We start from the raw sequence: 26,989 nt of genomic DNA, 5'->3' as shown, positions 1-26,989 counted from the left end.
CCTGTAATCCATGGCTTCTGGTTGGGGTATGTACGTACAGTCACTGTGGGGACAACGTCATTGATGCACTTATTGATGAAGCCAGTGACTGATGTGGTGTACTCCTCAAAGCCATCAAAAGAATCACGGAACATATTCCAGTCTGTGCTAGCAAAACAGTCCTGTAGCTTAGCATCTGCGTCATCTGACAACTTTTTTATAGACTGAGTCAGTGGTGCTTCCTGCTTTAATTTTTGCTCATAAGCAGGAATCAGGAGGATAGAATTATGGTCAGATTTGCCAAATGGAGGGTGAGGGAGAGCTTTGTATGCGTCTCTGTGTGTGGAGTAAAGGTGGTCTTTTTCCCCCTCTGGTTGCACATTTAACATGCTGACAGAAATGAGGTAAAACTGATTTAAGTTTTCCTGCATTAAAGTCCATGGCCACTAGGAGCACCGCCTCTGGATGAGCGGTTTCCTGTTTGATTATGGCTGTATACGGCCATAAGTGGGGTTTTAGTACCAGCTTCGGTCTGTTGTGGTAGGTAGACAGCTACGAAAAACACAGATGAAAACTCTCTAGGTAGATAAGAGTATCTCATTATAAGCTGTAGACCACACTACCTCAGGCGAGCAAAACCTTGAGACTTCCTTAGATATCGTGCACCAGCTGTTGTTTACAAATATGCATAGGCCCCCGCTCCGTGTCTTTCCAGAGGATGCTATTCTATCCTGCCGATAGAGTGTATAACACATCAGCTGTATGTTATTCATGTCGTCGTTCAGCCACGACTCAGTGAAACATAAGATATTACAGTTTTTAATGTCCCGTTGGTAGGATATACGTGCATTCAGTTCATCCCATTTATTTTCCAGCGATTGAATGTTAGCTAACAGTACTGATGGCAGATCAGCCAGAGTAGCCACTCGTCGCCTGATCCTCACAAGGCACCCCGATCTCTTTCCACGAAATCTCAGTTTCTTTCTCCAGCGAAGGATGGGGATGAGGGCCTGTTCGGGTGTTTGGAGTATATCCTTCCCGTCCGACTCATTAAAGAAAGATTATTCGTCCAATTCGAGGTGAGTAATTGCTGTTCTGATGTCCAGAAGCTCTTTTCGGTCATAAGAGACGGGAGCAGCAACATTATGTACGAAATAAGTTACAAACAATGCGAAAAAACAAACTAAATAGCACAGTTGGTTAAGAGCCAATAGAACGGCCCCAAACATAACACTATGTATTCAGGACAAAAGGTGTATTGCTTTGCCACATTATTTGCAGCATTACTTTAGTGCCTTGTAGCAAACAGGATGCATGTCTTGGAATACTTTGATTCTGTACAGGATTCCTTCTTTTCACTCTGTCAATTGGTTTAGTATTGTGGACTACGTTTTTCTCCTATCACAGCCATTAAACTCTGTAATTGTTTTAAAGTCACCATTGGCCTCATGGTGAAATCTCAGAGTAGCTTCAATCCTCTCCGGCAACTGATTTAGGAAGGTATGCCTGTATATTTCTAGTGACTAGATGTATTGATACACCATCCAAAGTGCTAAAAAAACTTCACCATGCTCTATGGGATATTCAAATGTCTGCTTTTTTTTACCATCTGGTCTTTGTGGTTGAATCTGTTTGAATTTCACTGCTCTACTGAGGGACTTTACAGATCATTGTATGTGTGGGGTACAGAGATGAGGTAGTCATTCAAAAAACAAGTTAAAAGTGAGTCCATGCAACTTATGTGACTTCTTAAGCAAATGTTTATTCCTGAACTTTAGGCTTGCCAAAACAATGAATATATATTGACTCAAGATATTTAAGCTTTCCATTTGTATTAATTGTGAACATTTCTAAAAACATAATTCCACATTATGGGGTATTGTGTGTAGGCCAGTGACACAAAATCTCAATTTAAATTAAGGCTGTAACACAAAATGTGGAAAACGTCAAGGCCCGTGAATACTTTCTAAAGGCATTGTAGGAGTTGAGGTCCATCAAAGAGACAACATCATGTTCTAACTACAACACCAAGCCCAAGAGGGAATGGCCACAACCCACCGTTTGTTAAAGACTGTGAAACATGGACACTTCACAAAGATTCTGTCCCTTCTAGGATGCTTCAGACATAGAACCGATACAAAGATGCAAGGAACATATATGTTTAATGTAAAACATGTTCGTTCACAGGTCAGGTGGTGGATTGAGTCGTAAAATAAAATATTTCATGTCTCCACCTGCCTAATAAAACTCAATACATTGCATTACCCATTACATAAGCGGAGGGTTTTTTGGCAGTTAAAGACCTGCTCCGGTACCTTGGCGGCTAGAAAGTATTTTTTAATCCTCCCGCTTTGGGCTGGATGTGTCAATGTGCAGTTCATACATAGTCTATGAGGAGAATTACTTTCTTACCTAAATCAGCCATGAAATCACTAGTTTAAAAGTGACTGTTTTCTGGAAGCCATTTTCCCTACATTTATCCCCATGTGGGCCAGCTCCCTAGCAATTCGAGTTTCAGCCATGGAGCTCCAGTCCCTCACCATTTGAGTGACAGCTAGCAAGACGCACACACAGTAGAGCGAGAGAATGACGTGTGCACATATCTGCACATTTGTGAGGTGGAACGCAATTTTCGGGGACCACTTTGACTCGTCGGTGCTACTTTCAGAACTACTGGTTAAAAAGTACAGTGCCTTTGGAAAATATTCAGATGGGATGGGGAGCGTTGCTGCACAGCTATTTTCAGGTCTCTCCAGAGATGTTCGATCGGGCTCAAGTCCGGGCCACTTAATGACATTGAGACTTGGTTTCATCAGACCAAAGAATCTTGTTTCTCATAGTCAGAGTCTTTAGGTGCCTTTTGGCAAACTCCAAGCGAGCTATCATGTGTCTTTTACTGAGGAGTGGCTTCCGTCTGGCCACTCTACCATAAAGGCTTGGTTGGTGGTTGGTGGAGTGCTGCAGAGATGGTTGTCCTTCTGGAAGGTTCTCCCATCTCCACAGAGAACCTCCAGAGCTCTGTCAGAGTGACCACTGTGTTCTTGGGACCTTCAATGCTGCAGACATTTTTTGGTACCCATCCCCAGATTTGTGCCTCGACACAATCCTGTCTCGGAGCTCTACGGACAATTCCTTCGACCTCATGGCTTGGATTTTGCTCTGACATGCACTGTCAACGGTGGGACCTTACATAGACAGGTGTGTGCCTTTCCAAATCATATCCAATCAATTTAATTTACAACAGGTGGACACCAATCAAGTTATAGAAACATCTCAAGGATGATCATTGGAAACAGGATGCACCTGAGCTCAATTTCGAGTCTCATAGCAAAGGGTGTGAATAAATATGTACATAAGGTATTTCTGAAACAAATAAAAATTATGTGCAAAAATTTCTAAAAACCTGTTTTTGTTTTGTCATTATGGGGCATTGTGTGTAGATTGCTGAATAATTGTTTTTAATTGAATCCATTTTATAATAAGGCTGCAATGTAACAAAACGTGAAAAAAATCAAGGGGTCTGAATACCTTCTGAAAGCACTGTATACAAAAGTACTAGAGAATATCTTTAAGTTGTGTAATATAGTGTATTATGTCCCATACTGAACCGATGAGACCTGGAGGCAAGACAGGCCTTAACTCATATCTCACCGATGTCATTCCTGAGTATGTGCATCACTTTGAGTGCCAAAATTGAAAATTGCATAACCAGTCAATTCAGCAAGCCATGACACCCATCATCTAAGATATATCTGAAATCATTTCTGTAGTTAGAAACATAAGATTAGTATTCCTACAACATTCTTTGTTGAGATATAATTTAATTTCTGAGAAACTAAGTCAATTGATTGCACCCAAATTGGCCATTTTTATTTATAGGATTCATATAAATATTCAATACATATAGTACAGGGGTTCCCAAACTTTTTTGGCCAACAACCCCATTTTGACATTTGAAAATTCTCGTGACCCCACCACCCATGTGAAAAACATTATGTAATGAACAGCCAATGTTTACTTTTTTACTTGGGGTTATCAAAACAAACGTAACAGTACTTCTGATAGTGTTCTCAACTCACAATCACACACTTTTAATGGAGGTAGTGAATTGCAAATTAGTCTGTGCATGATGCATGTCACATCCGACCTTCTCAAAGTTAGGGGGCATCGTCGATAGTGCGCACCTCATCTCTGCTGTTACATCCAACCTGAATCGATATTTGGTTTTAATGCAGACGAAAGCTCTGAATCCAGCTTCACACAGATATGAGCTGGCGAAGAGTAGCCTACCATGAGTATTACGGTGCTTTCAAGACAACTGAGAACTCAGTGATCTTCAGGTCGTAAAGTCTAGAAACAGGCCAGAGTTCCTGAGTTGGAATTCCGAGTTGGATGACAGTTCAAAACAATTTTTCCCCAGTCGGAGCTCATTTCTTTCAGAGTTCCCTGTTGTTTTGAATGCACTGAAGTCGGAGACTTCCGAGTTCCCAGTTGTTTTGAACGCAGCAGTAATGCTCAGAGGAAGACGGTATTCACTTTGAGTAAGGAACCAAAACTCCTCCGCAGTGACCCGTGAGTGCGTTGTCTGCAGCATTCGGTCACATGGCAGCTCGATCAGCCTGCCTGCCGTCCCGTGAGAGACGGAGCCCCATCTGTGCAAAAGCCCACCATTCGATCCCATATAGAATCAGTTTTTCGTCAATATAGCCACACAGCACAGTGAACATCCCATATGCCGTTTCATACTCGGGAAAAGTGAGACAGAACAATATATCCTCGTGAATAGCATCCTCCGACATGTATAGCGAACAAAAGTCAATGCATGGGCATCTCAGCCCTCACAGCTAACGTCCATTTGGAGAGCATAAGCTGGGGAGTTTGAGTCGTTCAGTCAGTTTCCTCTTGATTGCTAGCAATAGCAGAAATTCTTAGTTCAACAGTGTTATCTGACAAAGGTATTGATGTGAGTTCTGTACCTCTGCATCCCCACACATTGTTTTCACCATATCAATTGCAACCGGTAATATAAAAGTCTGTGCAATAGTGCATGGTTTCATTCAACAACAAAAAAAAGATCTCAGGATTTTGGAAATCTTTCACGACCCCTTTTTCATATCAGGCGACCCAACATGGGGTCACGACCCCTAATTTGGAAACCGCTGATATAGTACCGAACATCTAACTTTTTTCTAACAATGAGTAAGACATGGTAAGAAATGGTTAAAAGCCACCCACGGAACCCCCCCACACCAATCCCAACAAGTATGCATTATCAGTTCTCTATGCCTGACAAGTAGTATGGAGCTGTGGCGGTCATTACATTTTGTCAGACGGTTATTGTCATGCAAAAGTCTGCCAGTCTCACGGTAATTGACTGTTAATTAACATAAACAAGTTTAGCATCTCCATGCCTCCAAGCTGCATTCAAGCCGCTGATGTGCGCCTTTGGAACATGTACATTTAAAAAGTCTAATAAATCAATTTAATATACACCATCACAAATCCATTATTTATTTTAGTCAGGTCTAAAGAAACATTATGATATGAATAACATGTATTTTATGAGTTGGCCTACTGTATGTTATCTGGCTATGCTCCATGCCATAGGCTTGTTCATTTAGCTTAGAAGATTTGCTTATAAATCCCATTCAATTATTTTATATGATATGATTTTATATTAACAAGAAAATAATTTTATTGAATAAAATGTAAAATATATTTTTCCCATTCCGGAGCAAGTGGCCTGTATGAATTGGCTATGTTGAGTGCAAAAGTGAACATTTGAAACAGGTCCTATACGCTAGATTTGGAGTTACTTGGCAACTTTAGTTGTGAATGATACAAACCTTAGAATGGCTTACAAATCAAAACACATATGGGCTGCATGATGGCTATAGGCTATTGATGATTTGAGAAAGTCGAGAGAAAAAAAGCTCGCACTCCATTCCTTGCCGCCGGCTGAACAGCTGTTCTCTCAGCAAGCGATCATATTTTCACCCATCAGACTATTCAATGTAATCTCATCTTTACTAATTATGTCAAATTAGTTTAGATTTAGAATGGCCCATTATTAAATGGACAGGGATAGAGGCATGGGGAAAAAATATGTTATCCATATGCACTCAACTAGCGAATGAATCCATCTGCCTCCTGTGTCTGCATGGAGGTCTCGCCTTGTGCCTTGATAGGAGAGGTGAGATGATGTGCTTGAGAATAATCGTGTCTGATTGTCAACACCTCAGTTCGGGACGACTGAAGTTCAAATCAAATTGTATTTGTCACATGAAAAAAAACAATTAAAGAGCAACAATAAAATAACAGTAACGAGGCTATATACAGGGGGTCCCGGTACAGAGTCAATGTGCGGGGGCACAGGTTAGTCGAGGTAATTTAGGTATATGTACATGTAGGTAAAGTGTCTAATAATAAACAGAGTAGCAGCAGCGTCAAAAATGTGTGTGTGTGTGTGTTGGGGGGAGGGGGTCAATGCAAATAGTCTGGGTAGCCATTTGATTAGGTGTTCATGGAGTCTTATGGCTTGGGGGTAGAAACTGTTTAGAAGCCTTTTGGACCTAGACTTGGCTCTCCGGTACCGCTTGCCGTGCAGTAGCAGAGAGAACAGTCTATGACTAGGGTGGCTGGAGTCTTTGGCAATTTTTAGGGCCTTCCTCTGACACCGCCTGGTAGAGATGTCTTGGATGGCAGGAAGCTTGGGCCCAGTGATGTACTGGGTCGTACGCAATACTCTCTGTAGTGCCTTGCGGTCGGAGGCCGAGCAGTTGCCATACCAGGCGGTAATGCAACCAGTCAGGCTGCTCTCGATGATATAGCTGTAGAATTTTTTCAGGATCTGAGGACCCATGCCAAATCTTTTCAGTCTCCTGAGGGGGAATAGGCGTTATCGTGCCCTCTTCAGTTAAACATCCGATTCTACATTCATATAAAATCTGTCAAATTAAGTAATCCAGGTTCATGGTGCATCTTGCCCTTCACACCCAATCTGAACTAGAAACTCTGATTACTTCACAAGGGGAAAACTACTTTGGTTTAGTGGCACACATTGTTTAAATGGTTCTCACTAGGCTAAATCCTTTCAGTGAATTTTTGATTGAAAAAAAGACATGGAAATTGACCGCTCAAACCAATAAATGTTCAAGATCCAGTCTCTTCTGTAATGAATAAACCCTGCAACTCCAACGAGAGTAAATTTGTGACTTCCTTTGTCAGTCAGATGTGAACAAAGATGGGACATAGATACAAACGTACCTGACTAATATGTCTGAGCCTGAGATCAAAGGAAAAGCCAACGGCTATTTTTCAGAGTCTGTTTGGTGTATCAACTCAGTTACCTTCTCCTTTATAAACGGTCTCACATGACCATTGAAGCTGAGATATTGCTAGCAGTGGTGAGGTGTGGTGTGCTACCTTGAAATGACTGTAGGCAAGTCTGACCTGTGACCCATGACTTACACGGTGACCATATACTGTATGAACTAATATAGCAGATTTCCTAAACAGTGGATAGAGGACATCAATTTGAAGAGTGAATGGTTCTCCCAATCCAGAAGGGTACAACATGGGTAGTGCAGGCTTCACTGGACACATCAGAACTGGGCACAGCTCCCCAAACAGATCCAACTTTAGTGAAGCTTCTTAAATAATAAATTCAGAACAAAATAACAACTTTTAACTTCAGAGATAAAAAAATGTATGTGTCTGCCTTTGTGGTAGTGATGATCCATATTCCAGGTTTAGGAGGAGTAGACCCATAATTCCATGTTTGACAATAATATTTGGGACGCTTTTAAAGTCTCAACGGCAGAAGCTCTTACCTTCAATGTTTTTAATAGAAAGAATAATAAAACTAAAAAAGAAACAACGCAAATATACTATTTCATCAGTCTATCCATCATTGAGCTTATCTCTCTTAACCAGCCCCGGAGACTCAGCTTTACAAGCTCAATGCAGGATTCCGCTTTACAGGCTCATCGCCTTCTGCCTGTAATCGTCTCAACCAGCACATGTCATCCCCAAGTTCTGACATGATTCAGTCACTCAGTCCTTTAATAGCTGAAAGAAACACGCATCTCTGATCCATTTCACTACAGTGAACTGATAGACAAAGACAAAGCCTTAAAAGGACCCCCAGAGGAAGTTGATGCCACTATTTAAATGTAATTTCCTGTCCTAGAGGAAATGCATGTTTAGGTTCAACCTCTGAAGAATGACAAAGGCTACTTATACAGTACCAGTCAAAAGTTTGGACACCAACTCATTCAAGGGTTTTTCTTTATTTTTACAATTTTCTACATTGTATTATAATAGCGAAGACATCAAAACTATGAAATAACACATATGGAGTCATGTAGTAACCAAAAAAAGTGCTAAACAAATCAAATTATATTTTATATTTGAGATTCTTCAAAGTAGCCATACTTTGCCTTGATGACAGCTTTGCACAATCTTGAAATTATCTCAACAAGCTTCATGAGGTAGTCACCTGGAAAGCTTTCCAACAGTCTTGAAGGAGTTCCAACATATGCTGAGCACTTGTTGGCTGCTTTTCCTTCACTCTGCAGTCCAACTCATCCCAAACCATCTCAATTGAGTTGAGGTCGGTGATTGTGGAGGCCAGGTCATCTGATGCAGCACTCCATCACTCTCCTTCTTGGTCAAATAGCCCTTACACAGCCTGTTGGTGTGTTTTGGATCATTGTCTAGTTGAAAAACAAAATGATAGTCCCACTAAGCGCAAACCAGATGGGATGGTGTATCGCTGCAGAATGCTGTGGTAGCCATGCTGGTTAAGTGTGCCTTGAATTCTAAATAAATCACTGAGTGTCACCATCAAAGCACCCCCACATTATTACACCTCCTCCTCCATGCTTCACTGTGGGAACCACACATGCGGAGATCATCCGTTCACCTACTCTGTCTCACAAAGACACGGCGGTTGGAACCAAAAATCTAAAATTTGGACTCATCAGACCAAAGGACAGATTTCCACCGGTCTAATGTCCATTGCTCATGTTTCTTGGCCCAAGCAAGCCTCTTCTTCTTATTGGTGTCCTTTAGTAGTGGTTTCTTTGCAGCAATTTGACCATGAAGGCCTGATTCACGCGGTCTCCTCTGAACAGTTGATGTGGAGATGTGTCTGTTACCTGAACTCTGAAGCAATTATTTGGGCTGCAATCTTAGGTGCAGTTATTTTCTGAGGCTGGTAGTCTGAATGAACTTATTCTCTGCAGCAGAGGGAACTCTGGGTCTTCCTTTCCTGTGGCGGTCCTCATGAGAGCCAGTTTCATCATAGCGCTTGATGGTTTTTGCGACTGCACTTGAAGAAACTATCAAAGTTCTTGAAATGTTCCACATTGACTGACCTTCATGTCTTAAAGTAATGATGGACTGTCGTTTCTCTTTGCTTATTTGAGCTGTTGTTGCCATAATATGGACTTGGTATTTTACCAAATAGGCTTATCTTCTGTATACCACCACTACCTTGTCACAACACAACTGATTGGCTCAAACGCATTAAGAAGGAAACATATTCCACAAATGTAATTTTAACATGATGCACCTGTTAATTGAAATGAATTCCAGGTGACTATCTCATGAAGCTGGTTGAGAGAATTCCAAGAGTGTGAAAAACTGTCAAGGCAAAGGGTGGCTACTTTTGAAGAATCTAAAATATATTTTGATTTGTTTAACACTTTTTTCTACATGATTCCATGTGTGTTTTGATGGTTTTGATGTCTTTAATATTATTCTATGATGTAGAAAGTAGTGAAAATAAAGAAAAACCCTTGAATGAGTAGGTGTGTCCAAACTTTTGAATGGTACTGTATATTTTTAATACAGACTAACTAAGAAATAAGTGAACATACACAAATTATCCAATGGATTATGATAATTCTCTGTAAAAAACAGTGGAGGTGCAAAAACTTACATTTGCACCCCCTATTTAATTTACTCCATGGCTCAGGGGGCCAAGTGACCACAAGGCTGTTTAGCGCATCTCAGTCGCGAAGAGGAATAACTTCGCAGCGGTTTCAGATTAATAAACAATGCCATGCTGGTGGCTGGTAACATTCAAATAAAACCCAGCCTTGAAGCAAAAGAAGTGGGCTGAAAATAATTTTGATGTCATATTATAGCAGGGGCAGAACTTTGGTTTTAGAAGTGGGGGGCCCATAATTTGGTGGGGGGTCTTCCCATTTTCCGAGGCATCTAAAGCTAATTTCCTTCATTTCTACACAATCTAATATGACCCATGGCCGTTCTAGCGTCTCTATATAGAACATTAAGTAAGCAAAAGTACCTAGTCATCGAGCTAGGTGAGGGATCATTATTAAATATGTTTAAGTGATTGATAAGACTGAACTAGATCCACGATAATTCAATAATCAAGTGTTGCACCTTTAACCAATAGCCTAACAAATGAACAACTCTTACAAATAAAGTACAAAGACCTTTGATCCTCTATATCAAATTTCAGCCAGACCGCCCATGCACGCCCGATCCCACCAGTCTAGTCAATAACTCAACTCACTCTCTCTCCAACAACTTCCTCCGCATCTTTTTTTTAATGTCTCAAGGAAAGGTTTGGAAAACAAAAGTTTTATAAAAACACACATAGACCTACACAGTAACAAACAGAAACTGTACACCCTCCATAAATTCATATCACTGTACTGTAGAGCTCTTTTTACTTGTACACAATATAGCTGGGTCACCCTGTCCTGCCCCTAGGGGTCCACGGCCCTGCAGCTCCCCAACCCAACACACCCACCTCAGCTTCAGGATCTTAGTGAAACATTCACTATTGGTTTCAGGTGTGTTAGTCCAAGGTCAGAGAGACAACCAACAGTATGGCAGAGCCCCAGGGCCAGGACTGAACAGCCCAGCAGCTAGGGATTGCCTTAATAGATATCTCCCCTGACATGGGCATGTTTTCAATGCAGACATTTTTTGTCAAACAGTATTCCATATAAGGCATCCAGAGCTTATGAAAGTTGCACAGTATACCCTTAATCTTGTAATAAATCAAATCGCATGATACATAACGTGACATTTCCTCCAACCTAATTAATGGCAATGCATTTCTTATCCGCTATAAATGCTAGTTTACACATTTTCTTCTGATAAATGTCTCCAATATAAACATTTCCAAGCAAACAACAACAGGGAGACTCTGTTCATGTATCTCAGCATGTCTACATACTCTTTGCCAGAATTCAACCAGCCTTCACAAGACCATAACATATGCAAATATGTCCCCTTTTGTGTTTTAAACCTCCAGCAGAAGAACTACATTTGTGTGTGCATGATATTCAATTTCACTGCCATTATTCCCAGAGTTTAGTCTACCCATCAACTCAAGATGGAACTTAGTATCCATTCACTGATTGTTATAATATACTAGAAAATTCATCTGAGCTCCGTAGACTGGTCTTCCCTGGCTGTCTGACCCTCCATGGAGACCTGTCACAATCTGAACCTACTAAGACATGATGAGCATAGTGTTGTGTACTGACTGTTCACCATGACAGTGAAGCCTGTAGAGCCCTTTATACCGTGTCAGTGTGAAAAGTAGGGAATTAGCTGGGGAAACGGACAGATCAATAACGTTACATTGATATACTGACTAATAAAAAAATCATATTGTTCTGAAAAACATCAGAATATCGGTCTTCAATCGTTTGGCAGCTGGTTTCATCGTTTGATTCAGGTCTAGTGTGATTGAGGCAAAAATAGTAGCTAAACTTAGTGAGCTAGCCAGCTAGCTAGCATACGATAGCCAACTTTTGGCTAGCTCTGCTAGTTAATGGTAAATCATCACATTTGTACCCCCCTTCCCCAGTGAAAGTTGCACCCCTGTATTATAGGAAAAGACACCATATTCACACGGATTTGCACAAAGTGGGCAGTTCGGATTTTGTCGCTTCAAGCCAAAATACAGTGCATTCAGAAAGTATTCAGACCCCATTTTGTTACGTTACAGCCTTATTCTCAAATTGATTAAATTAAAATGTTCCTCATTAATCTACACACAATACCCTATAATAACAAGGCGAAAACAAGTTTAGACATTTTTGCAAATGTATTAAAAATAACAGAAATACCTTATTTACATAAGTATTCAGACCCTTTACTAAGAGAATAAGAGAATCAAAATCGAGCTCAGGTGCATCCTGTTTCCATTGATCATCCCTTAAATGTTTCTACAACTTAAATTCAATTGATTGGACATGATTTGGAAAGGTACACACCTGTCTATATAAGGTGCCACAGTTGACAGTGCATGTCAGAGCAAAAACCAAGCCATGAGGTCGAAGGAATTATCCGTAGAGCTCAGAGACAGGATTGTGTCGAGGCACAGATCTTGGGGAGGGGAACCAAAACATTTATGCACCATTGAAGGTCCCCAAGTGTCCTCCATCATTCTTAAATGGCAGAAGTTTGGAACCACCAAGACTCTTCCTAGAGCTGGCCACCCGGAAGAACTGAGCAATAGTGGGAGAAGGGCCTTGGTCAGAGAAGTGACCAAGAACCCAATGGTCACTCTGTCAGAGCTTCAGAGTTCCTCTGTGGAGATGGGAGAACGTTCCAGAAGGATAACCATCTCTGCAGCACTCCACCAATCAGGACTTTATGGTAGAGTGGCCAGACGGAAGCCACTCCTCACTAAAAGGCACATGACAGCTCGCTTGGAGTTTGCCAAAAGGCACCTAAATGACTCTCAGACCATGACAAACAAGATTATCTGGTCTGATGAATCTAAGATTGAACTCTTTGGCCTGAATGCCAAGCGTCACATCTGTAGGAAACCAGGCACCGCTCATCACCTGGCCAATACCATTCCTACGGTGAAGCATCATGGTTGCAGCATCATCCTTTGGGGATGTTTTTCAGCGGCAGGGACTGAGAGACTAGCCAGGATCGAGGGAAAGATGAAAAGAGCAAAGTACAGAGAGATCCTTGATGAAAACCTGCTCAGGACCTCAGACTGGGGCGAAGGTTCACCTTGAACAGGACAATGACACTAAGAACACAGCCAAGACAACGCAGGAGTGGGCTTCGGGACAAGTCTCTGAATGTCCTTGAGTGGCCCAGCCAGAGCCTGGACTTGAACCCGATCTAACATCTCTGGAGAGACCTGAAAATAGCTGTGCAGCGATGCTCCCCATCCAACCCGACTGAACTTGAGAGGATCTGCAAAGAAGAATGGAATAAACTCCCCAAATACAGGTGTGCCAAGCTTGTAGCATTATATCCAAGGAGATTTGAGGCTGTAGAACTGCCAAACGTCAACAAAGTACTGAGTGAAGGGTGCAAAGTTTTTTTTTTTATACATTTGCAAACATTTATAAAAACCTGTTTTTGCTTTGTCATTATGTGATATTGTGTGTAGATTGATGAGGAAAAATAACAATTTAATACATTTTAGAATAAGGCTGTAACGTAACAAAATGTGGAAAAAGTTGAGGGTTCTGAATGCTTTCTAAATGCACTATCGTACTTTGACTAAAACGATGACTTATTGACTTAAATCGTCTTTCAGCTTGAAAATGTAGATTTCTACTGGTGTTGGCGTTTTAAGGTCCAATGCAGCCGTTTTTCTCTCAATATCAAATCATTTCCGGGTAACAATGAAGTATATTACTGAGATATTTTCAATTAAAATGGTCAAAAAGAAACAAAAATAGCTTCTTAGCAAAGAGCAATTTCTCAAGCAAGAATTTAGCTAGGACTGTCTGGGAGTGGTAGACTGAAAATGAGCGGTTATTGGCAGACGTTTGGAACTCTTTATTGGTATATTAACTAATTCACCTTCTGGTGATGTCAACAGGCAGGCCAAAATTCCAAAACACGCTCAAATTTCAGCTGTTCTTTTCAAACAGCTCTTACACTAAAAGTACATTATCATAATTTTCACAATTTCACAGTATTATTCCAACCTCTGTGTGGAAATATATATAAAACACAGGTAAATCACATTATTTACTGCACTGGGACTTTAAGCACCTGTTGCAACAATGACTAGCAAAAAGGGGAAGACAATATTTTGTCTAATTGTCCATTAGAGATAGGTGACTACCCTGTATAGACAGACAAAGGTTTCTTAATAATTTGTTACAGTGGTGACCAGAGGTGAAAGTACATTTAATTTCTTACAGGTAGGGACACCCAAGTGCGCGCAATCTTTTTTTTTACTACAAAAATTACAGGGTAGCCTACTCTGATGACACTGACAAACAGATCAATAAAAACAATGTTGTCTGATACATATAATTGGTCTACGAAAAGGGGAGACACAAATACAATACGACATCCATTTAACCTAGAGGAGGAAATTATTGTCCAAAAACAAACTAAAGTGGCGCTGACCCAATGACAAAGACAGTGAATATGCACACTCACTGGGGATATTGCCGATATTCTCCTCTATTGCCAATATGATAGGCTACCGTTCACTCAATTAAATAAAAAATGTTGATAACTGAAAGACAGATTGGGGTATTTTTATTGTAGTCTCTTTACAACAGTTTTTCCCTGATTTTATTTTTAAATATTGCAATATGACTGGCTGGGTCTCTCTGCTTTTCACTGACAGTCGCTACTCAACAATCATCTATTTGGTATTTGCAACGCGCGCTGGCCAAATTGCGGGCCCTATCGATTGTAGGCTATGCGATAAAACATTTTTTTTTAAGTAAGCAGCTAATGAGCCTCTGTGGCCAAATCCTGCTTTCTGGTGTAGTAGCCTATTTTGAATGATTTTATGTAATGTTAAATAATTGTATTTATTTATTTTACCTTTATTTAACTAGGCAAGTCAGTTAAGAACAAATTCTTATTTTCAATTACAGCCTAGGAACAGTGAGTTAACTCCCTTGTTCAGGGGCAGAACGACAGATATGTACCTTGTCAGCTCGGGATTCGATCTTCCAACCTTTCGGTTACTAGTCCAACGCTCTAACCACTAGGCTACGCTGCCGCCCCTAATGATGCTGTAATAGCCTATATTTTTGGGGGCATGTTGTATTAATTATGATAGGCTCACGTTTTACCAGTACAGGTACACCCACTACACCTCCACCCACAAACAAACGCAAATCACAAAAACGTCCTCCTATTACTCTCCATTTGGCATAATATGTAGCTGTAGCGTGCTCCCCCATGCAAAATAATGGATAGAAAGGAGCAGCAGCTCTGAGCTACCCTAGCAAGTCCATCTTTAGTACTGTAAGTACTAAGAACACTTACCTCTGATTTAGCCGGCGCTCATCATCACTCCCAAAGTCCTGTAAACCAAGAAAAGGCAGAGCAAAAATAAGCAAAAGTTACCAATCTGATACTACAAGACATTGAAGCTCTACAGTGCAGCCATTAGTATCAGGTGGACATTAACCTGTCCACAATTCAGAGTACCTGTTTTGCCTCATAATAAGCTCTGATAGGTAGGTTACTATTCTACAGAGGGATATAATGAGGGGAACCTAATTCTCATTACTCACAACTCATTGAAGAGTTGAGTGGATTCAGGGGTAGATTTTCAATATTCTTTTATAAAACTATTGTAGAAATGTTTCCCAAAATAAACAGAGTGTACAAAACATTAAACACCTTCCTAATATTTAGTTGCACCCCCATTTGCCTTCAGAACAGCTTAATTCGTTGGGCAAGGTGTCGAAAGCATTCCAAAGGGATGCTGGCCCATGTTGACTCCAATGCTTCACACAGTTGTGTAAAGTTAGCTGGATGTCATTTGGGTGGTGTACCATTCTTAATAAACACGGAAAACTGTTGAGCATGAAAAAAACAGCAGCGTTGCAGTTCTCGACACACTCAAACTGGTGCGCCTAGCATCTACTACCATACCCCGTTCAAGGCACTTAAATATTTTGTCTTGCCAATTCACCCTCTGAATGGCACACATACACAATCCATGTCTCAATCGTCTCTAGACTTAAAAATCCTTCTTTAACCTGGCTCCTCTCCATCTACACTGAAGTGGATTTAACAAGTGACATCAATAAGGGATCATAGCTTTCACCTGGTTAGTCTATGTCATGGAAAGTGTAGGTGTTCCTAATGCTTTGTACACTCAGTGTGTATCTAGTCTAATACACAATGTTGAGGTTTCAATGTTCGCATAAATGTATTTAACCTAGGCTAACCTTGGAACAGACAAATCTACCAACGCCCCAACAAATCAACACTACTGTTTATACCAAAACTTCTGTTCTTTTTCGATACTTGAACATGAAAAACATTTCAGTAATAGAATTTTTGTTACTTTCAGGACTTCTATTAAATGTGTCTCACGTCATCTACTGATTGAGAGAGGATCAAGTCTGTCTATCGGCGCAGCAGACGTCCTCATATAGTGTGAAAGCACCGGCACCATGCCTGCTCCACTTACTCATTACTAGCTCTAGCTTGTCCTAAGGAATCCCTGTACTATGGGCTGAGGCTGGGATGCGTCATGTTAACTTCTGTGCAGCATGAGTGGGGAGCTAACACGCTTAATTACTGTTGGCAAAACAAAAGTCCATTACAGGCTAGAACCCTTTACAATGCAACAAAATACCTGTAGCTTTAAGACAACTTTCCTTGCTAGCTTACAGCTGAAGCTAACATCAATTCGCTACTCTAGTACTTTGTTTGTCATAATATACAAACCACAATGCGAAATAAACTGATTTGAAAGTGGATTGTCACCAAAAACCAGTCATTGCTAAAAACGGTATTAATTATCTTAGTCTCCCTCTCCTCAGTCACGTATCTCCTGTTGCTCTCGATGTGTGTTGAATTTAGACTTATTTTTTTAAACATTTTAGTAATTTAGCAGATGCTCTTATCCAGAGCGACGTACAGTTAGTGCATTCATCTTAAGATAACAAGGTGGGACAATCACATATCACAGGCATAGAAAGTATATTTTTCCTCAATAAATTAGCTATTAGTAGAATCAGAACTAAGGGTGGAGGGGGTCAAGCCAAGTGCAGGTTGAGGTAAAATCAATCAAAATGTGGGGGGGTTAGAAGGATGATTTAAATTCTCTTAAATTCTTTTAATAAAATATTAAATCTTTAGAAAAACCTAACATACTTGAATAAAACACCAAATACACTGCTGTAGTTTGTCTCATTACCGTAACAATTTAAGTTCCTGTCAAAACTTAAAAACAGTGCATTCGGAAAGTATTCAGACCCCTTCTCTTTTCCCAAAATAATTGTACATTACAGCCTTATTCTGAAATTGATTAAATAAAAAAGTGTCATCAATCTACACACAATATCCCATAAAGACAAAGCGAAAACAGTTTTTTAGAATTTTTTGCAAATGTATTACAAATAAAAACAGAAATACTTTATTTACATATTCAGAGCCGTTGCTATGAGACTTGAAATTGAGCTAGAGTGCATCCTGTTTCCATTGATCATTCTTGAGATGTTTCTACAACTTCATTGGAGTCCACCTGTGGTAAATTCAATTGATTGGACATGATTTCAAAAGGCACACACCTGTCTATATCAAGGTCCCACAGTTGACAGTGCATGTCAGAGCAAAAACCAAGCAATGAGGTCGAAGGAATTGTCCGTAGAGCTCAGAGACAGGATTGTGTCGAGGCACAGACCTATGGAAGGGTACCAAAAAATGTCTGCAGCATTGAAGGTCCCCAAGAACACAGTGGCCTCCATCATTCCTAAATGGAAGAAGTGTGTAACCACCAAGACTCTTCCTAGAGCTGACCGCCCGGCCAAACTGAGCAATCAGGGGAGAAGAGCCTTGGTCAGAGAGGTGACCAAGAACCCGATGGTCACTCTGACAGAGCTCCAGAGGTGGTGGCAGCATCATCATCATCACGTGGGGATGTGTTTCAGCGGCAAGGACTGGGAGACTAGTCAGGATCGAGGGAAAGATGAGCAGAGCAAAGTACATTGATGTAAACCTGCTCTAGAGCGCTCAGGACCTCAGGACCCTAAGAACACTGCCAAGACAACGCAGGAGTGGCTTTGGGACAAGTCTCGGAATGTCCTTGAATGGCCAAGCCAGAGCCCGGACTTGAACCAAATCGAGCATCTCTGGAGAGACCTGGAAATTGCTGTGAAGCGACGCTCCTCATCCAATCTGACAGAGCTTGAGAGGATCTGCAGAGAAGAATGGGAGAAACTCCCCAAATACAGGTGCGTCAAGCTTCATACCCATAAAGACTCAATGCTGTAATCGCTTCAACAAAGTACTGTGTAAAGGATCTGAATACTTATGTAAATGTGATATCAGTAAAACAAAATCCCTAAAAACCTGTTTATGCTTTGTCATTGTGGGGTATTGTGTGTAGATTGAGGGGGGGAAACGATTCAATCCATTTTAGAATAAGGCTTTAATGTAACAAAAATGTGGAAAAACTTTCCGAATGTACTGTAAAGTTGTATTCACCCATGATGCATCATCTAGAGGAGTAGTCTTTATATGAACACAAGTTAAGTTAATGTATTTGCTTATATGCCTTCAGAATGATTATTCTCAAACACCCCCTTTACTCCACTTGGCCTTCTCATTACCGATACGGCTAAAGAGCTCAAATTGGGGAAAAAGTCTGATTAACTTTATAATTGTATCATTTAATTTGAAATATTTATATTTTCAGTGTGATGTTTAACTGACTCCTTTTCATTAGGGGAGCAATGTAAAACAAAAAATTGAAATATTGATTTGTTCACTACTTTTTGGACTTTTGTGAAAATGCAGGTAAAATGCATAATATCTCATTAAAGAAACCTATAATTATACAATATAGATTAGTACAGATCCTAATATCAGTGTTTCAAGAGGAAATTTAGTTTCGTGAGAATGACCCACCTGGCTTTATGAGAGAGGTGAACGCCACTGAATGGAGGGAATGTGGCCATTCTTTATGATAGTTTCACCACAGTAAATGTCTTAAAAACAGTTATTGTTCAAGGAGAGATATCATAGACTGGGAGTATCAGGTTATAGTAACATGGTGACAGGTAACTGTGAGGAGGTGGGCCATTCTCCAGAAGTTTCACCTACTAAAGCCTGAGGATTGTCAACCAAAGCACTACTAGTGAGAAGCACAAGGTCCCTGCCAAGGTTAGGTACTGCAGCACTAAGAGGAAATGTTGTGACAAGATGTATCCAACACTGTATTTCAGCTCCAAAAACACACAGCACTTTCCACTACTGTATCTAACAAACTAAATTGGGCGAGCATCACACTTGTGATGAGCAGAATGGGTTCAAAACAGCGAACAGACGTCATTGTCAAACCTAACATTTTTATAAACACACACAAAAAGTATTTTCCCCCCCATCTAAACAAACGGTGCAGATAAGGTGAGGTAAGTCCTCTGAGGTTGGTCTCTACCTCTACCCATTCAACCAGGGAACGGGCATCAGGGTGAAACTCATAACAGGGACGTGTCAAACGCTGTGTTTAACATGGGTTTCAGTTGGTCATCGGGGAGAGTAATCGAATAATTGACTTGAACAGCCCTGCAGCCGCTACAAGTGAAATCTCAGCCATAATTCTCCCACAGCAAGACACATGACAATAGCCAAATTTCACCTCGTAGGGAAGGGATGAAACTCTCCATTCTTGGCAAAATCATGTAGCCTACCTTACACCGTCACAACAGCTACCATATTATTACCCCACCACCGTCCTCCACTCATCGCTTTCCCCCCACCCTCCATGTGAGAATGACATCATAGCTGCAGCAGCTTCCTGAGGGGCTTGGCTGCTCCTCATCAGACAGGCCCCTGGGAAGAGCCCTGGAAGCAGCCAGGCAGCCAGTCAATTCTATCCCACATTTAAAGTGAGTGGCAGGCAGTGACAAGGAAGGCTGGTCCTCACAGGCCAGCTCAACCATCTTCACGATAAAGGTGTTTCTTTTTACACGTTTCTTTTTTTAAATGGCAGGTGTAATGCGTCAGGCCCAATGACTCAGTAGCTAAAAAAGTAAAGCAGCAGCCTAATGAAAGACCAGCTAATGCTCAAGTACCAGTTCTTGATTCAGGCCTAACCATGGTTGTTGTCATCTTCAAGACAAATCTACCCAATACTCCCTCAATAAGGGCGAGTGGAGAAAACCTGCTGTAGGCTAGAGCCTTTGTTGTATTTAGCGTGACTCCTGTTTCCATTAACAGTTAGCGCCCCCAACTGGTTCAGAAGGTGCACAAAAACAGTACTTCGATTGTAGCTATCTTTCATGAGTGACATCTAAATGTCATAGCTGTGATGTGTAGGCACTAACTGTTACACTACATGACCAAAAGTATGTGGACACCTGCTCGTCGAACGTCTCATTCCAAAATCATGGGCATGAATACGGAGTTGGTCCCCCCTTTGCTGCATTAACAGCCTCCACTCTTCTGGGAAGGCTTTCCACTAGATGTTGGAACATTGCTGCGGTAACTTGCTTTCATTCAGCCACAAGAGCATTAGTGAGGTCGGGCTCTGATGTTGGGCTATTAGGCCTGGCTCGACGTCGGCGTTCCAATTAATCCCAAAGGTATTCGATGGGGTTGAGGTCAGTGCTCTGTGCAGGCCACACCAAGTTCTTCCACACCAATCTCGACAAACCATTTCTATATGGACCTCGCTTTGTGCACGTGGGCATTGTCATGCTGAAACAGGACAGGGCCTTCCCCAAACTGTTGCCACGGCCTGTTCACCCCAGTACCATCTAGAAGGCGGAGACAGTACAAGTGCATCAAAGCTGGGACCGAGAGACGGAGAAACAGCTTCTATCTCCAGGCCATCAGACTGTTAAACAGTCACCACTAGCCAGCCTCCGCCCAGTACCCTGCCCTGAACATTAATCAATGTTCTAGCCAGCTACCACCCGGTACTCTGCCCTGCACCTTAGAGACTGCTGCAGTATGTACATAGTCACTGAACAGTGGTCACTTTAATAATGTTTAGATACTGTTTTACCCACTTTATGTATATACTGTATTTTAGTCATGGCTCATCCTATATAACTTTATTTTTTCTGGATTATGTGTGTATTGTTTTTTTTTAATTGCTAGGTATTACTGCACTGTTGGAGCTAGAAACATATGCATTTCACTGCACCTGTGATAACATCTGCAAATCTGTGTACGCGACCAATAAACTTTGGTTTGATTTGCATTTTGAGATGGGATTGTTCTTGTGGTTTATTCATTGGCTGTTGGTGATGCCTACTCTTTGGTTAATCTGAATAAACAAATAAGCACAAGGAGCAGTACCAAGAGTTTATTTTGCCATCATGGAAGTGTTCAAAGCTCACCTGACTTATACTAGTTTGATTTTGGCAGACTATCTTTACTCTTATGGAAAGTATGACTAGGCCTCTACCACAGTGGTTCCCAACCCTTTTCGGTTACTGTACCACCAAATGAATTTTGCTCTGCCCAGCATACCCATGAAGTACCTCCTCATGTGCATTTTACCAGTAGGCATATAGTCTCATGAGTCTTCTCAAGTACCCCTGTGGATACACCAAGTTCCCCCAGGGGTCCTAGTATCCCTGGTTGGGAACCACTACTCTACCTCATGACTGTATGAAGTTACATGCCACATTTCACCTCATTGACTGGTCCCTTTTAGAAGACATCTCAGAACAACATAGAACATAACCCATGCTGTCCATAACACTGACTTTAACATTAAGCAAGTAGCTAGCTAGTTTGCCTAATAAATAAGCTGGTAATAGCTGATGTATTAGGCAACTAACTTGATAAATGTTATCATTTGGGAGTACCAAATTGTATGGCACCACTGCAGTACACTGGTGATTTCTTAGCTGACTAGCTAGCTTACTGCATTCAGCAGCAGGACATTACGGTATGACTTACATGAAACTACCTGGCAGATAACCAGATACCTAGGTAATCAGGCTAACGATGCTATTGGAAATGAATAGCCAGCTAATTACATTTACATTTAAGTCATTTAGCAGACGCTCTTATCCAGAGCGACTTACAATGCTACAGCAGTTACGCTTCTCATTAAAAGTAGTAAGGCAAACAAGAAACTAGCTAACTAGATTACCTGTACATTTGTTGTACGTTAGCTGGCACGCGAATAACTTTACTAACTGGCAATAGCATTACGTTATATCAGTGTGTTACTGACAACTTTGCTTGCTAGCTTTTCTAGACAACAGCTAACGTTAGCTCGGTAGCGATTGAGTTGAGGCTAATAATAGCTACTAACGTTACCTAGTTAGCTTATCCCATTGCAACATATCTAGCTAGCACGGCTAGGCCTATGTCACTCCCACGTATCCTAGGTGTTTTCTTGCGCTTTGTTGACGTTTCTAAAACGTCTCTCCAGCTATTTCCAAGCTTACCTCCCCCACGTTGGTGGTGGTTGTGCTGGCTGTGGATGCAGCGCTTGGGGTAGGGGAGCGCTGCAAAGTAACCAGAGCCATGGCTGGGAGAGTGTGCACAGGCCGGTGTAGCCTGTCCAGAGAACAGCTTTATTCCGGGTGAATAACCTAAGGAAATTGTTTCTTGGTGTCAACGTCTATAGCGGTCGAAGCAGAGAATTTCATCGCCGTTAAATTTCCATCGTCCTAAAATCTGGAAGCCAGTTGTTCCTTTTGAATTTTCTCAAATAAAAATAGACGAATTTCATAGTAAGAACGTACAGAGCATGTACTTATCGTTCCCCATGTTGCGGCTTTCTCACTAGCTTGCACAAAACCGCTTCCACCAGGGGATGCACGCTTATGCTAGTCAGCTGCTGCCAGCCAACCACACAGTGATGCTGAGTTCAAACATTCTGATCCGATGGATATTGTAGCCTAGCTAGGTTACCAATTCTGTCAAATACATACCTACATCATGACAGAATCTCTTCCAGTTCAAACTGTGTATTTCACTTGGCCTGTCGGTTAAAAATAATAAATGACATTAGCTACAGTTCATGTAATGCAACTACACAAACCTTCACAACTCGCAGAATGTGAGCAATCTTTTGCATAATGTTTTTTAGCCAACTGCTGTGGTTTTGTTTTGTTTTGTTGTTGTTGTTTTTTATATATATCTACATCCCGATTTTTTCACTGTTATATTTCAGGTTATTACACATTACACGATGTACAATTTCAGTTTACTTCCTACAGTTAGATGGGTCAGAGGTTCAGGTACACTCAAGGACATGGAAATGTTTACATTGTCAAAGTTATATGGAATGGTAGCAGATTCTGAGCAGGACCAAGCCAGTCACACAGTAGAGGTCTAAACAACTAGACCAGTAGAGACCAGTAAACAACTAGACCAGTAGAGGTCTAGTTGTTTAGCATTTTAAGCTGCTGTAATTAAGCAATAAGACCCGAGGAGGTGTGGTATATTTAAGCAATAATGCCCGAGGGGGTGTGGTATATGGCCAATATACCACGGCTAAGGGCTGTTCTTAGGCACGACGCAACGTACTGTCAGCCAATCAGCATTCAGGGCTCGAACCACCCAGTTTATAATGGCCAATATACTACGACTAAGGGCTGTTCTTATGAACAACACAAAGCGGACTGCCTGGATACAGCCCTTAATCATGGTAAATTGGTCAAATACCACAATCCCGAGGTGCCTTATTGCTAGTATGAACTCGTTACCAACATAAATAGAACAGTAAACAAGCATTTTTGCGTCATACCCGTGGTAGATTGTCTGATAGGCACACGGCTGAAATGCTGTATCAGCCAATTATCATCCAGGACCCAAACTACCTGGTTTATAATGTCCAACTACTACTGTATAAGCCCTTTGCTGAAGTAGATTAACTTGTGTCATTACAGCGTAGCAATGGTCTATCGTAGCAGTGGCTTCACTCAGTTTACATGTTCTGAATGGAGTCTGAATTCACTCAGCCCATCTGAATAGTCTACTGTTCAGCACCACAAACAGGTCTATGGAATTATTAAAAGACATGGCCACTGAGGCCCCTCTGTCTGTCACAAGGCTAAGGGATTAATGAAGCCTCTACATCACAAATGTAAACCAACACAGTCAAGGAAGGTAATAAAAATAGATGAGTAACAAATACATCCACTCTCTTTTATTGCACAATCCCTATTTTTAACAATCATGTGCTGGACTCTAGATAGCTTACACTCTTAGAAAAAAGGGTGCTATCTAATACCTAAAAGGTTTCTTTGGCTGTCCCCATAGGATAACCCTTTAAAGGACCCAAAAGGGTTCTACTTGGAACCAAAAAAGTCTCCACCTGGTATCAAAAAGGGTTCTCCTGGGGACAGCTGCTGGATTTTTACAAATGTTCAAACACGATTTCTTTGAGAATAACTGTATATTGGCAAATCTGTGGGATGAACTTGGTTTATCTGGTGGGAAGGGGATGCAAAAGAGAACTTTCTACTTATATCTTATGGTGGTTTCATCATCTCTCAAGGTGAATGTTATCTTTTGGGTCCCAGCCTAATGTCTATACACCATAAAAAGAGGTGCAATTTGGGTTCCCTGTATTACTTCATTTTCTATGTACCTTTAAACAAGTCAACCTGGCAATGTGTTGTTTCTAGGTTGGTCAGCATCTGACCATAAGGCCCTACAGAGGGTAGTGCGTACAGCCCAGGTCATCACTGGGGCCAAGCTTCCTGACATCCAGGACCTATATACTAGGCGGTGTCAGAGGAAAGCCCAAACAATTGTCAAAGACTCCAAGTCATAGAGTGTTCTCTCTGCTACCGCACGGCAAGCAGCTACCGCACTTATGCCTTGTCTCTGTAGGAGTCGTTCAGTGGTTGTTGGTGGGTGTTGCCAGCTGGGGAACTGGAGTAAGCGGAACAACTCTGAGGACCACGAGAAGGTCTGGCAGGGGATGTGCCAGCTGGAGCACAGCCTCAAGGTCACAGACCACTGAAACAAGCCTGGTCCCTGGTCTGACAGATGTTGAATAGAGGGGTTATCCCAGCACCTATGTTGATATGGAGTAAACAAAATACATGTACAGATACAGAATAACTACATTAGCTAGCTCCTCCCTGCCTGTTTATTCATGGCTCCCCCCTGTCACCTCAGCATGCCCGGATAGTGGTGGACTGGTCAGGGCTCAGGCCTGTTCACAGTAAAGTTTGATTGGAGAGGGAGACCATGCAGTCTGGACAATCCACATTTGAGGTGAGCCAACAAGAATATACAAGTTACTACTTCTTCAGTAACCAATATTTATTGTCTGGCTGTTAGTGTTAGGCACCCTGTAGGTTCCAGATAAGTAGTACATAGACATAACACTGATATGAATGTGTTGTTTTCAGGTGATCCACAACCATGGCCATGGAGGGTTCGGATTGACCATCCACCGAGGCTGTGCCCAGGAGGCAGCTAGGATCTTCAGGGAGATATTGGAACTGAAGGACTGGGGGGCCAAGGTCTTGTTTGTAAACAAGTGGTTTACCTAAACAGCAGTGGCATCATCATCATTCACATGTCTTTATGGGACCTCACAACGGTTTGCAGAGGAACCCGAATAGGAGGACACTCCTGGGCCTTTCAGACGACAATGATGATATTTCATATTTGCAAGAGAACAACTCTAAATCAGAGTTTAGATAGTGAAGTACCTGATTAACCTGAGAGCAGCTAACTTGGAACACAAATACTACCAGCCAGCCCTAAAATAGTTACATGCCAGGCATCAGGATAGCTTTTATATCGTAACTATTAGGTGATCGGTGAAATCTATTTTGAAGTTACAATTTTATATTTTTGTTTAAGTGATGTTAATATATAGATACAGTACCAAGCAAAAGTTTGGACACACCTACTCATTCAAGGGTTTTTCTTTATTTTGACTATTTTCTACATTGTAAATAGGGAATAGTGAAGACATCAAAACTATGAAATAACACATATGGAATCATGTAGTAACTTGGTGACAGCTTTGCACACTCTTGGCATTCTCTCAACCAGCTTCACCTGGAATGCTTTCCAACAGTCTGTAAGGAGTTCCCACATATGTGTTGGCTGCTTTTCTTTCACTCTGCTGTCCAACTCATCCCAAACCGTCTCAATTGAGTTGAGGTCGGTGATTGTGGAGGCCAGGTCATCTGATGCATAACTCCATCACTCTCCTTCTTGTTCAAAGCCCTTACACAGTCTGGAAGTGTGTTTTGGGTCATTGTCCTGTTGAAAAACAAATGATAATCCCACTAAGCGCAAACCAGATGGGATGATGTATCACTGCAGAATGCTTTGGTAGCCATGCTGGTTAAGTCTGCCTTGAATTCTAAATAAATCACAGACAGTGTCACCAGCAAAGCAGCCCCACACCATCAGACCTCCTCCTCCATGCGTCACAGTGGGAACCACGCATGCGGAGATCATCCGTTCATCTACTCTGCATCTCACAACGACATGGCGGTTGGACCAAAAATCTCAAATTTGGACTCATCAGACCAAAGGACAGATTTCCACCGGTGTAATGTCCATTGCTCGTGTTTCTTGGCACAAGCAAGTCTCTTCTTCTTATTGGTGTCCTTTAAATCAAATCAAACTTTATTTGTCACATGCGCCAAATACAACAAGTGTAGACCTTACCGTGAAATGCTTACTTACAAGCCCTTAACCAACAGTGCAGTTCAAGAAGCGTTAAGAAAATATTTACCAAATAAACTAAAGTAAAAAATAGGTTAGTTGAGGTAATTTGTACATGTAGGTAGGGGTGAAGTGACTATGCATAGATAATAAACAGCGAGTAGCAGCAGTGTACAAAACAAATGGAGGGAAGGGGCAGGGGGTCAATGTAATAGTCCGGTGGCCATTTGATTAGTAGTGGTTTCTTTGCAGCAATTCTACCATGAAGGCCTGATTCACGCAGTCTCCTCTGAACAGTTGATGTTGAGATGTGTATGTTACTTGAACTCTGAAGCATTTATTTGGGCTGCAATTTCTGAGGCTGATAACTCTAATGACCTTATCCTCTGCAGCAGAGGTAACTCTGTGTCTTCCTTTCCTGTGGCGGTCCTCA

At 41.5% G+C, this 26,989-nt stretch overlaps 1 protein-coding gene across 3 annotated transcripts in view; it reads right to left on the bottom strand.

Annotated features, from left to right (window-relative positions):
* LOC139576712 (protein phosphatase Slingshot homolog 1-like) overlaps positions 1 to 22,748 on the bottom strand; it is a 59,365-nt gene extending 36,617 nt beyond the window's left edge. For 2 of the 3 annotated variants that reach the window (XM_071403071.1, XM_071403072.1), the window contains exons 1-2: positions 22,353 to 22,748; positions 15,247 to 15,284 (exon numbers count right to left, since the gene is read on the bottom strand). In XM_071403071.1, the coding sequence (XP_071259172.1) occupies positions 15,247 to 15,284; positions 22,353 to 22,433 (119 nt within the window). In that variant the 5' untranslated portion in view covers positions 22,434 to 22,748. The remainder of the gene's footprint in view (positions 1 to 15,246; positions 15,285 to 22,352) is intronic. The other variant, XM_071403074.1, reaches the window with a different exon arrangement.
* Between the last annotated feature and the right edge of the window lie 4,241 nt (positions 22,749 to 26,989).

The sequence above is a fragment of the Salvelinus alpinus genome, chromosome 5 (genome assembly GCF_045679555.1).
Source record: "Salvelinus alpinus chromosome 5, SLU_Salpinus.1, whole genome shotgun sequence".
Taxonomy (NCBI): domain Eukaryota; kingdom Metazoa; phylum Chordata; class Actinopteri; order Salmoniformes; family Salmonidae; genus Salvelinus; species Salvelinus alpinus.
This window is presented reverse-complemented; position numbering and strand designations above follow the sequence as displayed.